Below are 13,882 nucleotides of genomic sequence, written 5' to 3'. Positions count from 1 at the left end.
CACCCCGACATCTCTCGTCTCTTCTTCATGCGAATGACGGAGATTTGGGCCTTTTCCGGTGTCTGAAGAAAATTCTTTGCATCCGACTCGTTAAAGAAAACTCTTCATCCAGTACGAGGTGAGTAATGGCTGTCCTGATATCCAGAAACTCTTTTCGGTCATAAGAGACGCTGGTAGAAACTGGAAATTATGTACAAAATAAATTACAAATAACGCAAAAAAAATAAAAAAAATAAAAATAAAAAAAATAAAAAATCACACACACACAATAGGTTAGGAGCGTGTAAAACGGCAGCCATCTCCCTCAGGTGCCATATAAAGTCTCACATGGAAAGGCAAACAAATTTGTCCTCTGTAGCACCATTGACCAGCCAAAATAAACTTAATACATCAATGCATGCACACACTCCTATTGAATATGCATTCACTTGTATTGTGAGTAGGCCTATGCCATCTTAATTTACCAAGTTTATCAAGAGATTTAGCATTCAAATACAAGTATTACCATTATGTTGGTATGGTGCTACAGATGACAATCTGTTTTCCTTCCATGTGGGACTTATATTTGGCTACAGATCAACATTTGCATAGAAGCATCACCCCAGCATATCACGCATGTATGGAAGGACATAATATAGGCATTAGAGGTCGACCGATGAATCGGAATGGCCGATTAATTAGGGCCGATTTCAAGTTTTCATAATTGGTAATTGGCCATAATCGGTGTCCAAAAATGCCGATTACATTGCACTCAACGTAAGTTGCTAGCTAGCATTAAACTTATCTTAAAATAATCACTAGTTAACTACACGTGGTTGATGATATTACTAATTCATCTAGCTTGTCCTGCGTTGCATATAATCGTTGCGGTGCCTGTTAATTTATCATCGAATCACAGCCTACTTCGCCAAACGGGTGATTTAACAAGCGCATTCACGAAAAAAGCACTGTCGTTGCACCAATGTACTTAACCATAAACATCAATGCCTTTCTTAAAATCAATACACAAGTATATATTTTTAAACCTGTATATTTAGTTAATATTGCCTGCTAACATGAATTTATTTTAACTGGGGGAATTGTGTCACTTCTCTTGCGTTCTGTGCAAGCAGTCAGGGTATATGCAGCAGTTTGGGCTGCCTGGCTCGTTGTGAACTGTGTGAAGACCATTTCTTCCTAACAAAGACCCTAATTAATTTGCCAGAACTGTACATAGTTATGACATAACACTGAAGGTTGTGCAATGTAACAGCAATATTTAGACTTAGGGATGCCACCTGTTAGATAAAATACAGAACGGTTCCATATTTCACTGAAAGAATAAATTTTGTTTTCGAAATGATAGTTTCCGGATTTGACCATATGAAATGACCTAAGGCTCATATTTCTGTGTGTTATTATATTATAATTAAGTCATTTGCCAGCAGCTCTTGACTGTGCTTCAAGCATTGTGCTTCCTGACGGGCCGCCCCCAGGTGGTGAGGGTAGGTAGCAACAGATCTGCCACGCTGATCCTCAACACTAGAGCTCCCCAGGGGTGCGTGCTCAGTCCCCTCCTGTACTCCCTGTTCACCCACGACTGCATGGCCAGGCACGACTCCAACACCATCATTAAGTTTGCAGACGACAACAGTGGTAGGCCTGATCCCCAACAACGACGAGACAGCCTATAGGGAGGAAGTCAGAGACCTGGCCGGGTGGTGGCAGAATAACAACCTATCCCTCATTGTAACCAAGACTAAGGAGATGATTGTGGACTACAGGAAAAGGACTGAGCACGCCCCCATTCTCATCGACGGGGCTGTAGTGGAGCAGATTGAGAGCTTCAAGTTCCTTGGTGTCCACATCAACAACAAACTAAAATGGTCCAAACACACCAAGACAGTCGTGAAGAGGGCACGACAAAGCCTATTCCCCCTCAGGAAACGAAAAAGATTTGGCATGTGTCCTGAGATCCTCAAAAGGTTCTACAGCTGCAACATCGAGAGCATCCTGACTGGTACGGCAATTGCTCGGCCTCTGACGCAAGGCACTACAGAGGGTAGTGCGTACGGCCCAGTACATCACTGGGGCTAAGCTGCCTGCCATCCAGGACCTCTACACCAGGCAGTGTCAGAGGAAGGCTCTAAAAATTGTCAAAGACCCCAGCCACCCCAGACAGACTGTTCTCTCTCCTACTGCATGGCAAGCGGTACCAGAGTGCCAAGTCAAAAAGGACAAAAAGGATTCTCAACAGTTTTTACCCTCAAGCCATAAGACTCCTGAACAGGTAATCAAATGGCTACCCGGACTATTTGCATTGTGTACCACCCACCAACCTCTCTTTTACGCTACTGCTACTCTCTGTTCATCATATATGCATAGTCACTTTAACCATATCTACATGTACATACTACCTCAATCAGCCTGACTAACCGGTGTCTGTATGTAGCCTCGCTACTTTTATAGCCTCGCTACTGTATTCTAGCCTGTCTTTATACTGTTGTTTTATTTCTTTACCTACCTATTGTTCACCTAATACCTTTTTTGCACTATTGGTTAGAGCCTGTAAGTAAGCATTTCACTGTTGTATTCGGCGCACGTGACAAATAAACATTGATTTATGACTTCAAGCCTATCAACTCCCGAGATTAGGCTGGCAATACTATAGTGCCTATAAGAAGATCCAATAGTCAAAGGTATATGAAATACAAATGGTAGAGAGAGAAATAGTCCTATAATTCCTATTATAACTACAACCTAAAACTTCTTTACTGGGAATATTGAAGACTCATGTTAAAATGAACCACCAGCTTTCATATGTTCTCATGTTCTGAGCAAGGAACTTAAACGGTAGCTTTTTTACATGGCAAATATTGCACTTTGTTTTTGCATTATTTAAACCAAATTGAACATGTTTCATTATATATTTGAGACTAAATTAATTTCATTGATGTATTATATTAAGTTCAAATAAAAGTGTTCATTCAATATTGTTGTAATTGTCATTATTACAAATATATATATAAAAATCGACATCGGCTTTTTTTGGTCCTCCAATAAATCAGTATCGGTGTTGAAAAATCATAAATCGGTTGACCTTTAATAGGCACTGCTGTTAGTTTGAGAATATAAAATAACATATTCAATCCAAATGGCCCAACGGTCATGATTTGTGATCAAGGATGCTTATGAATTATTATTATTTTCTCCAGCTGTCAGGACGCATCTCGAAACAACTCAGCTGCCAGGACAAAATTCTAAATGACTCAGTTGGCTAGTTCAGCTATCTGTCAAGAAATGGGAGGGATGTAACACTGAGCACTGATGGAGGGATTGTGCGTTCCTGGTGTAATTCGGGCAGTTGTTGTTGCCATTCTGTACCTGTTGGTGTGATGTTCGGATGTACCGATCCTGTGCAGGTGTTGTTACACGTGGTCTGCCACTGCGAGGATGATCAGCTGTCCGTCCTGTCTCCCTGAAGTGCTGTCTTAGGCGTCTCACAGTACAGATATGGCAATTTATTGCCCTGGCCACATCTGCAGTCCTCAAGCCTCCTTGCAGCATGCCAAAGGCACGTTCACGCATATTTGCAGGGACCCTGGGCATCTTTCTTTTGGTGTTTTTCAGAGTCAGTAGAAAGGTCTCTTCAGTGTCCTAAGTTTTCTTAACTGTGACCTTAATTGCCTACCATCTGTAAGCTGGTATTGTCTTAACGACCGTTCCACAGGTGCATGTTCATTAATTGTTTATGGTTCATTGAACAAGCATGGGAGGCAGTGTTTAAACCCTTTACAATGAAGATCTGTGAAGTTATTTGGGTCCTGAAAAAGGGACATTTTGCTGAGTTTATATCCAGTCCCCCCATTTGAAGATAGTGCCCGCTCTAGCCGTAAACGAGATTTGCAGCAAAACATTTGAATGACCCCCCTTTCTTGATGCCGGAGAGAAAAATAGAATTGAAAAAAAAAAAAAAAAAAAATCCTGCAATTCTACACATTTTGCCACTGCTCAGAGAGAAAATGTGGCAGTTTAAAAGCTAATTTCCAGCCATTTTAAAAGTTTTACTACGAGTTATGCCATGTTAATATGACATCCACGTGAGAATAACTAACCAAATCAATGGCGACCCCCTGGGGGTCAGGGCCCTGGGCATGTGCCCTGCGAGCCCAGACAGCATTCGGCCATGATTACTACAAGAGTATGTGGACACCTGCTCGTCAAACATCTCATTCCAAAATCATGGGCATTAAAATAGAGTTGGTCCCCCCTCTGCTGCCATAGCAGCCTTCACTCTTCTGGGAAGGCTTTCCACTAATGTTGGAACATTGCTGCGGCTTCCATTCAGCCACAGGAGCACGAGTGAGGTTGGGCACTGATGTTGGGCAATTAGATCTGGCTCGCAGTTGGCGCTGCAATTCATCCCAAAGGTGTTTGATGGGGTTGCGGTCAGGGCTGTCAAGTTCTTCCGCACCGGTCAACAAACCTTTTCTGTATGGACTTTGTGCACGGGGGCATTGTTATACTGAAATAGGAAAGGACCTTTCCCAAACTGTTGCCACAAAGTTGGAAGCTTAGAATCATCTAGAATGTCATTGCATGCTGTTGCGTTAAGACTTCCCTTCACCTACCACTTTGCGGCTGAGCTGTTGTTGCTCCTATACATTTCCACTTCACAATAACATCACTTACAGTTGACTGGGGCAGCTGTAGCAGGGCAGAAATTTGACAAACTGACTTGTTGGAAAGGTAGCATCCTATGACGGTGCCATGTCGAAAGTCATTGAGCTTTTCGGTCAAGGCCATTCTACTGCCATTGTTTGTCTATGGAGATTGCATGGCTGTGTGCTCAATATTATACACCTGTCAGCAATGGCTGAGGCTGAAATAGCCAAATCCACTAATTTGAATGTGTGTCCACATAATTGTGTGTATATACTGTATCTGACGGCAAACATTTAGTAATAAATTTCCTACAAGTGTAACGTTCTGATGTTCGTCGCACAACAGACTTGCTGATAGATATAGAACGCTATGGACTTACCAGTGCCCGCTTTCTCCCGTTGTGCTATTTACAAACACAGACACGTGACTGGCACAACCGTTCCGGGGATCTACACGGTAAGCTTCATAATGTAAAATACTGTGACAGGTGAAATGAAGAACGCAATCAGATTTTTCTCCTAGCGTATTGCACAAGTTGACTGAATGTAGTATCTTAAATGTTCTACAAATATTAAAATGTATTGACAAATTTCAAAGAAATAGTTTTGGCGGTATTGAAAAACCACCCTGTGGCTTTTTCCAAATAGCCTGGTACACCGCCCAATCCTAGACTTTGCCATACAAATTGGCAGGTTCTCACTGATATGGTATCTACAGCAGCGGTGTGTGTAAAATCACCAGGGATGCCAAGACAAAAAAAAGAGAGGCATATTACAACCCGTGTTGTGATAGTTGTATTGTTTGCTCTATAACCTGTTAGTTCATATGTCTTGCCACTGTGATATATTAGGCCTAAGGCCAAGACAAGTCATCAGTGGCAAATAAATTCAACCACACCTTTGTTTCATTACAAAACCGTAGAGCAACATCTGTCCAGTGAAGTCCACAAACAGTTAACGTAATTTCCGGACTATAAGCCGCTACTTTTTTCCCACGCTATGAACCTTGCGCTTTATACAATGACGCGGCTAATTTATGGATTTTTCCCGCTTTCACAAATTCATGCCGCCAAAAAACTGAGCACCGTCACATAATGTGACGTAAATCGAGCGCGCTCAAACTTTCCATCATTCTGATTACGGTAGTCATTTTGTCACCCTCATCATGGCAAAGACACGGAGAAATGCATATGATGCAGCTTTCAATTTGAAGGCGATCGATCTGGCTGTTGGAAAAGGAAATAGTGCTGCTGCACGGGAGCCTTAATGAGTCGATGATAAGACGTTGGAAACAGCAGCGTGAGAAACTGACTTAGTGCAAAAAGACAACAAAAGTTTTCAGAGGAAAGAAAAGCAGATGGCCCGAACTAGAAAATGAGGCTTGGATGAGTTTGCCTCCGGATGAAAGTGAGGAGAGCGCAATGAAAACGATCCAACATCGGATGAAGCAATTCTGAGGCTATTCAACTCCGACACCAAAGGAGATGACTTCAGTGGTTTCAGTGCACAGGAGGAAGATAGTGACCAAGGACTTTCTTGGTAGGCTATTGTTTACTGCTATTTAAAAAAAAAAAAATGTTACAAGCCTGTTTCGTTTAAAGGCTGTGTAAAGTTCATTTGTTTCAATGTACCGGTAGGCACCTGCGGCTTATAGACACGTGCGGCTTATTTATGTACAAAAAAAAATAAAAAATAAAATTCAGTGGGTGCGGCTTATATTCAGGTGCGCTTAATAGTCCAGCAATTACGGTACATGGCCTACAGCATGGCAAAGCAATGTAAATGTGTCCGACAATTTCGGACTACTAAACGATTGATTTAGAACCACAGTTACCGCAAGTCGCAAAGAAAAACAGGAGCGGCCTCCACTATTCCAACACCATTTCAACATCTACTCACCTATGCTAAGTCTAATACAGTGACAACTAAAAGAGACCAAAAATGATTTAGTCCAGTCAAGCTAAATATATTATGGCTGTCCATGGTACTGATTTCTGTGTGCAAGTAGAAAAAAAACATGTTGACTCAACCTACTTGTAGAGGAGTAATGCCATCCTCTTTCATGTTGCCTAAACTGTCATACAGTACACACTTTTCGTTTATGTTGTCCTAGTCTACCTGGCTAAAATGCTTGCTCGCTAGCCTAACTTACTTTCAAGGACAACAATGCGCCAGGCTAGGTATTTAACATTAGACTTCTACATTTTCATTTTATTGAACTAGGCAGGCAAGTCAGTTAAGAACAAATTCTTATTTCCAATGACATCTAGCTCCATATTGAATTTCCATCCTCTCAGGCCAGGGGCACAATGTATGAATTAATGGTTGGATCAGAATCACTGTTATAATCATTAGCCAGTACGAAGAATTAAGTAAAACCAAAAGTCCAAATCCCTATCTTCATCCATGGCTAATTTAGGAAAAGGACAATTTTAGCTAGCTAGCCACTGGAGGACAACACAATGAGATGCAACAATCCAAGTTTTTTCCCCGTCAATGACATTTGGCTTCTGATGTGATCGGTCTGATGCTTTCTTGACACTTTTTTTTGGTGCGCCAGGACCATTCACAGCTGAGCTCACTCAGTTGCTTTCTCTGGTGACATCCATGAATACACACCACTGGGTATCTAACAACAAAAGCAATTTTTCGCCAAGGCATGGACGGCTTGGCACATTTGTATTTGCATGTCCAGGCAGGTAACTGAATGTGCAGCACCAAGGGAAGGATCCATTCCAGAATCCGGAGTGCTAAGCCCTGCGGTCATATATTTCCTGTTCTCTGCTGGGTGCTATAGCATAGTGAGCCATGTTGTCATCTGCTTAGTTGTGTTGTTCAGTACAATAGACCCTTATGAATACCACAGCTGGCCCATTCTCCCCCAACACCAATTAAAGAAGCATACATTCTTCTAACCCAGGATAATCAATCTCCAGAGACTGGTTCAGCTCATATTCAATCCAACATCCTGGGACATACACATGGGACAATTCTCTTTCCAGGGATATCATTATGGGTGCTATTTAATGTGATAATGACAGAACAAAGCATTAGTTATTTGAGTGCACGGCTGCACGCTGTGCTTTGGTTCCAGTGAGATGACGGTGTGTAACAATGGGAAGCCTGAGATGAAAATGCAGAATGCAATCCAAACAGATCAATGTCCAGGTGGCAGACTTACAAGATCTAGACGCCTCTAGGTTACAGCTCAGCTGTGAATGGTCCTGGCGCACCAAAAAAAGTGTCAAGAAAGCATCAGACCGATCACATCAGAAGCTAAACGTCACTCAGTTGCCCTGGGTGTAGGTACCTAACCCCATAGACCTCTGGCACTCACCTCTGCATAGCTCATAAGTGACGGCTTTTATTTAACTAGGCAAGTCAGGGTGTGTGTGTATATCTAGCTACCTAGTTTAAATATTAAACAATACTGCCACAACAGTATAAGATTTGATTAATACTCGATTGAGCCTTCATCATCATCAATATTCGGTCTGGTTGCTGATACCCGCAGCAGAGAGGCAGAAAGACAGTGAGGAGCGGTTACATCAACAACCCTCCGACCCAACTCTATCCCATCTTCAGTCTGGAGTTGCACATGTGTTAGGGCAGCAGCAACACAGGTAGTCTAGCTAACCACCTTATTAGGGCTGGGCAGTATACCCTATTTTACTATACACCGGTATAGATGCATGGACTGGTTTGGGTTTTTACTTCACCTTCTATAGCGATTTTTCAATGTTTGGTTTGTTAAGTGTGATACGCATACCACACCAAGCCCTGCCCTGTCACTCAAGGAGAGCAGTTGCTTAACCATGGAGTCACACATTTTCTTGCCATTTACTAGTCTGCATGGTCAAATGGATGCAAAAAGATGTTGGTGAAAACGATACTGCTTTCCACAAGCATTCCACAATTACACTACTAGTTTGTGTTCCTTACTCTCTTCTAGTTTGCCTTAGCCACTAATGCTAATCACTAGTTAGCTAACTTGCTAAATGTACTAAGAGTCAGAGCAAACTTAGATAGCTAATACAGCCCGGTACCAGTAATATTGTAGGCCTAGATAATCATATTGTTTGTGCAACGGTATCTTATATCAGAGAGAAATAGGTGAAACATGAATAGCTTAGCTAGCTTGCTAGCTACATGAGGTAAGAAAACATGGAACGTAACATCTAATTAGGGTCCCCTGGAAACATTGACCAACACTTTGGTTCCTACCCTGTCAATAATTCCTCCCTGGCTTATTCATTTGTTATGTCAAACAACAATGCATTCAAGGTGCTGTCCACTATATGTGACTTGTTTCAGGAAACTAGGCGTATGTCGCGTGTCACTACTTCACAGGAGAGCCATTTGAAAGTAAACTTTTTTTTGACAGAAATGCCTTCTGGAACATGTGAACTTTCATGTGCCTTAATAACAAACTTGTATGCCATCTGTAAATATGAATAGAATTATGAGCCTAGTTGGTTTAGCCACAGAAAAAGAAAGCAACCTTCCCTCTAGCCATGATTTGCTGAAATAATAAGTGGGCTGGACATGCCATGAGATGAGTTTGGATTGTCTGCCATGTAGCACACTTCTGTCTATTGCGCTGGTCAGGTAGGTAATCCTGTCTAACTTATTTATTTTAAAAAAATATATATATATACACACACACACACAGTGGGGCAAAAAAGTATTTAGTCAGCCACCAATTGTGCAAGTTCTCCCACTTAAAAATATGAGGTCTGTAATTTTCATCATAGGTACACTTCAACTATGACAGACAAAATGAGAAGAAAAAAAATCCAGAAAATCACATTGTAGGATTTTTTATGAATTTATTTGCAAATTATGGTGGAAAATAAGTATTTGGTCACCTACAAACAAGCAAGATTTCTGGCTCTCACAGACCTGTAACTTCTTCTTTAAGAGGCTCCTCTGTCCTCCAAGTTACCTGTATTAATGGCACCCTGTCTTAAAGGGGAAGTGTTGTATTGGAGACATGCTTCAATAAGCTAAGTAACCAATAGGCAGACGGTAGCATAGTTTGTCTGATTCTCTGTGATAATGGTATGTGAATAATAATTATTGTATTTTGTTAAGTGGTTTCTTGAGTCAAACAACATTTTCAGTCACCACCGTGTCTGAAGGACAAGTGAATAAACAGCTTAATGTCAATGCCGACATGTTTTTTCTCTCCAAAATTCTCATGGAATGTAGGCCTACATTTAACACCACACATTGGCTGCTACTGTAGGCTGAATGATAGAATAGCCATGTAAAAATGTAATGGGATGATTTTTCCCCGATTGTTTTTTTAATGGAAGGCAACATTTTTATCAAATAGCCACAGTAGCCTACTTGGTCACTGTTATAACTAACTTAAAGCGGGTGCAGCCTCAGTGTTCACAGTAAACGTCCACTAGAAGTTGCAGAGAACTTTCACAACGTTCCAGTTTGCACTCAGCAGACCTGAGATTTGCATTTTTTTTGAAGGGACATCGGTTAGGGGTTATGGTTAGAGTTAGGGGAAGGGTTAGCTAACATGCTAAGTAGTTGCAAAGTAGCAAAATTGCTAAAGTTGTCAGTTATGAGATTCGAACACGCAACCATTGGGTTGCTAGATGTTTGCATTATACACCCACCCATCCACCCTCCTTTTGTTTTTCACTTTAAGTAACCATACCAAACATAAAATATCATACTAATTTGGGTGTCTTGGATTTACATTTACTATTTTACGTCTAGTCTATGAGACAAGGATGTTTACGTTTAGAGACTTGGGCTCCAGTGCCCAATAAACCGACTTTCTTTATGACTGCAGTATCGTCCTAACATGCCCTTTTTCTGATCAATGATCTGAAACTGGTAACATTGCATATTACATGATTCAACATGATCCTTTCAGTTAATTTGAGTGGGATTAAATCAGACAATTACAGTGCAGTGCACCCCCTTGGGGAGAGGGATACTCATGCATGACATTACAACAGATGAGCCCTATCTCCTCAACATCCTCTGTGTTGGGTGCTCTCCAAATGTTGTTGGCTGTGGTTCAATACACACACACACACACACACACACACACCTTATAGTCAGACTGAGGCTGACTGAACAAACCGCTAGTCATGATATCCTCAAATAATTTCTCCATTTCTATTACTTTTCTTCACCATGTGTCTCTAGTTGTCCCCTCTTTGCCATCAAGACTCCCTTAAAGTTTAGTCTACATCAATATAACTCAAGAAATAGGGAGTGAGGTTAGTGAATCGGTTTACCATGTCAGATTGTGCTTGAAGTTTTCATCGGTTAAGGAATATTTCATCCTAGTAAGGCATTCCTTTGATTTGACAATTTCCTCCATCATTAATGCTTATTACGCAAGTAAAACACAGGGTTGTTGTAATTAAACTTCATAATGTATTGCCATATCCACATGAAAGATATTCATAAATCTACATACAATTAGCTAGTTCAAATTGAAGTGGGTGAGTGTTCTCCAGTCCAGATTGTGAGTTATGTATGCAAAACCTAGAAGTTGAGTGAAAACATGGTAGAACATTTCTACTTAATGTTAGACATGATGGAAAGGCTAAACTGTTTTACAGATAGGCAGATAAAATGCTTATTTAGTGGATCATGTGCTGAAACAGACACAATGGGCATAATCTTTGTACACAGCATCGGTCTCTACACAGAAATTCACAATGCACATTCAACACTAAAACAGTAGTGCTGGTAGGCCAATCTTAAATTCAACGTCTGCTAAATGACTTAAATGTCAAATGTAAGTTACAATTTAAACTTGAGAGATATCTTACCTGCACCATGGTCATAACATGACAAGGATTCAGTAGGTATATCACTGTCTTGGTGGCGAATTTGAATCCGACCTCTACTCCAAACGTCATACACAGAGCAACCAGCAACAGGTTCTTGCCGAAACTGTCCTGTTTCGTCCTTGGCCCATCTTTCGCAATCTCTTTGAGTTCTTTACAAATGTTGATTTTTCTCAGCGCGACGACAACTTCCACGATGGAAATAAGAACCATGACAAAACTCTCGCTGATACGTTGTTGCGGTGCAAGAAAGGCGGCACATTCTGGGCCCCCGTTGCCTTCAAACTTTGGGTCCACGCCGCCATACAACCAGTCTAAAAGACTGTAAATGTTATATCTAGACATATTCCTCTTCTCGTGTTGGAAAAGGTAGGAACAAGACGGAATAAAAGACAGTACACTGACTTCTTGTCGAAACATGAACTGCGGTATTTCACCTCGGCAGTGATCGCTATAAAGCTGAGGCAGAAATGTATCCACCAAAGCTGCCACCGCCTCCTATTCTTGACAAGTAGTAATAGTAGCAACAAATCAGCTAGCTTGCGTGGACGGGCACTCGGTGGCCAACAGTGCGAGACCAAATTCCAGAGTCTCTAGCAAACTATAGCTGCTTCTCATTGACATGGAAACGTGGACATTCAAATGACAGCTGTGATTACAGTAACTAACAGCATGTCATGGCCATGTCACCAATTTGCAGTGGAAAATAGCTAACTGCAAGCAATTGCTAAGGTTAGCTAGCAGGTGGCAGCAGCATCCGTTTGCCAAATAACGTTATGTTGGCTAACCGGTAGGAAGAAAATAGTCAAAAATTCTCTAAAACGTCCAGCTGTAGTTCTTCCGTTGCTATATCTCACCAAGAGAGGTACTTTTCAGCACCCAGTTGCACGATGTGTCACAAACCAGCAGAACTGCAAATATTTTACATCGATCCAGCACAAGTGTGGAAGTAGCTACTGACTGTTAGCTAGCTACTGTATCTAACTAAATGGTTACATTACAACTAAATGTCATTTAACGTGCATCGCAAGATACAGTTCTTGCTGCAACGATATTTTATATTAAATAATGTTATAGCTTTGGTCACGAAACCAGTATAGCTCTTTACATCCAGTTAGTCGTAAACCATTTCAATTTGTCTCTACACTAAAATACTTCCTGGATTGGATAGCTGCATTTAACTCCGCCTTCTTCCCAAGGAACGTTCAGTTAACCCCTTGATGCTACACCCTAATGTGTACACACACTGTTACAGCCGATTTGGACATATTTGTATGAAAGACAGAACATACAGAGCTCCATGTACATTTGTGTAAATATATTAAATATTGATGTATATAATGAAATATTAGGTACGTACCTTTATGATTTATATTTACCTGATTGAGATATATTCGTTTGTTGTTAGTGTAACTTAGTTCCCCCCCTCCCTTTGCCCATTCATTGTACAGTGTTAAGTGTGTTAGGAGGCTGGAAGTTGGGCCTTCGGGGGGAGGAGTCCTAGCTAGACGCGGGAGCGGTGTAGTTTTTTGACCATACAGACAGGTCATATTATGTATTTTCCATGTCAAGTAATCTATGCTTTAAGTTGATTGGAGAATCATTGTTTTGTTAGATATAAGAATAATAAACATTTTTGTTGCACCATATCCCTGGATCTCATTGAATGTTTGGCCGTTTGGAAACCTTGAGTGTGGACTGTATGCGTCCGAAACAACCCCGCTTCAGGCTTGGGCAGTGGCTATGGTAAAGAGGAAAGGAAGCCACTACACATACTGTATGCCTATAAATGTACAATATGCTTTATCTGATGTGTAAAAATATATATAAAAAAACATTCAATAAGAATAACAACAGTGTTCCAGATTTATGGAACAGTTTCCCCTGTCAGATAAGAGAGAGGCAAACACCATTGAGGTTTTAAAATTTTAATTTGAGATAGAATCCAATGTATTAAGCTGTTCAAATAAAGTTTATAATTATTATTTCAGTCGACAATTTAGCTTGGGTGTAGCCAACTGTCTTTCGCAGTATCCTCATGTAACGGATGTGAAATGGCTAGCTAGTTAGCGGTGGTGCGCGCTAGTAGCCTTTCAATCGATGACGTCACGTGCTCTGAGACCTTGGCCTTTGTGGAGCGATGGGTGACTGTTGTTGATGTGTGCAGAGGGTCTCTGGTTCGCGCCCGGGTCGGGGCGAGGGACGGACTAAAGTTATCACTGTTACACTCAGCAATCGGCCTATTCGATTATGCTGAGTCTTTCCCTTTCACACACAAATGGACTGGGACCCAGTAGAATCTTACTACTACTACCAGTCTCTCAATTCTCCATAATAACATTAATTCCTCCAATAGTAGGTCACTCCTATTAGATTTGCCAGCTGATACACTATTCAATACAGACAGTG

At 41.2% G+C, this 13,882-nt stretch overlaps 1 protein-coding gene across 1 annotated transcript in view; it reads right to left on the bottom strand.

Moving 5' to 3' along the window:
- LOC129868881 (transmembrane protein 164-like) overlaps positions 1-12,644 on the bottom strand; it is a 48,951-nt gene extending 36,307 nt beyond the window's left edge. Inside the window, exon 1 of the mRNA XM_055943203.1 lies at positions 11,456-12,644. Within this exon, the coding sequence (XP_055799178.1) occupies positions 11,456-11,893 (438 nt within the window). The 5' untranslated portion in view covers positions 11,894-12,644. The remainder of the gene's footprint in view (positions 1-11,455) is intronic.
- Between the last annotated feature and the right edge of the window lie 1,238 nt (positions 12,645-13,882).

The sequence above is a fragment of the Salvelinus fontinalis genome, chromosome 13 (assembly GCF_029448725.1).
Source record: "Salvelinus fontinalis isolate EN_2023a chromosome 13, ASM2944872v1, whole genome shotgun sequence".
Taxonomy (NCBI): domain Eukaryota; kingdom Metazoa; phylum Chordata; class Actinopteri; order Salmoniformes; family Salmonidae; genus Salvelinus; species Salvelinus fontinalis.
This window is presented reverse-complemented; position numbering and strand designations above follow the sequence as displayed.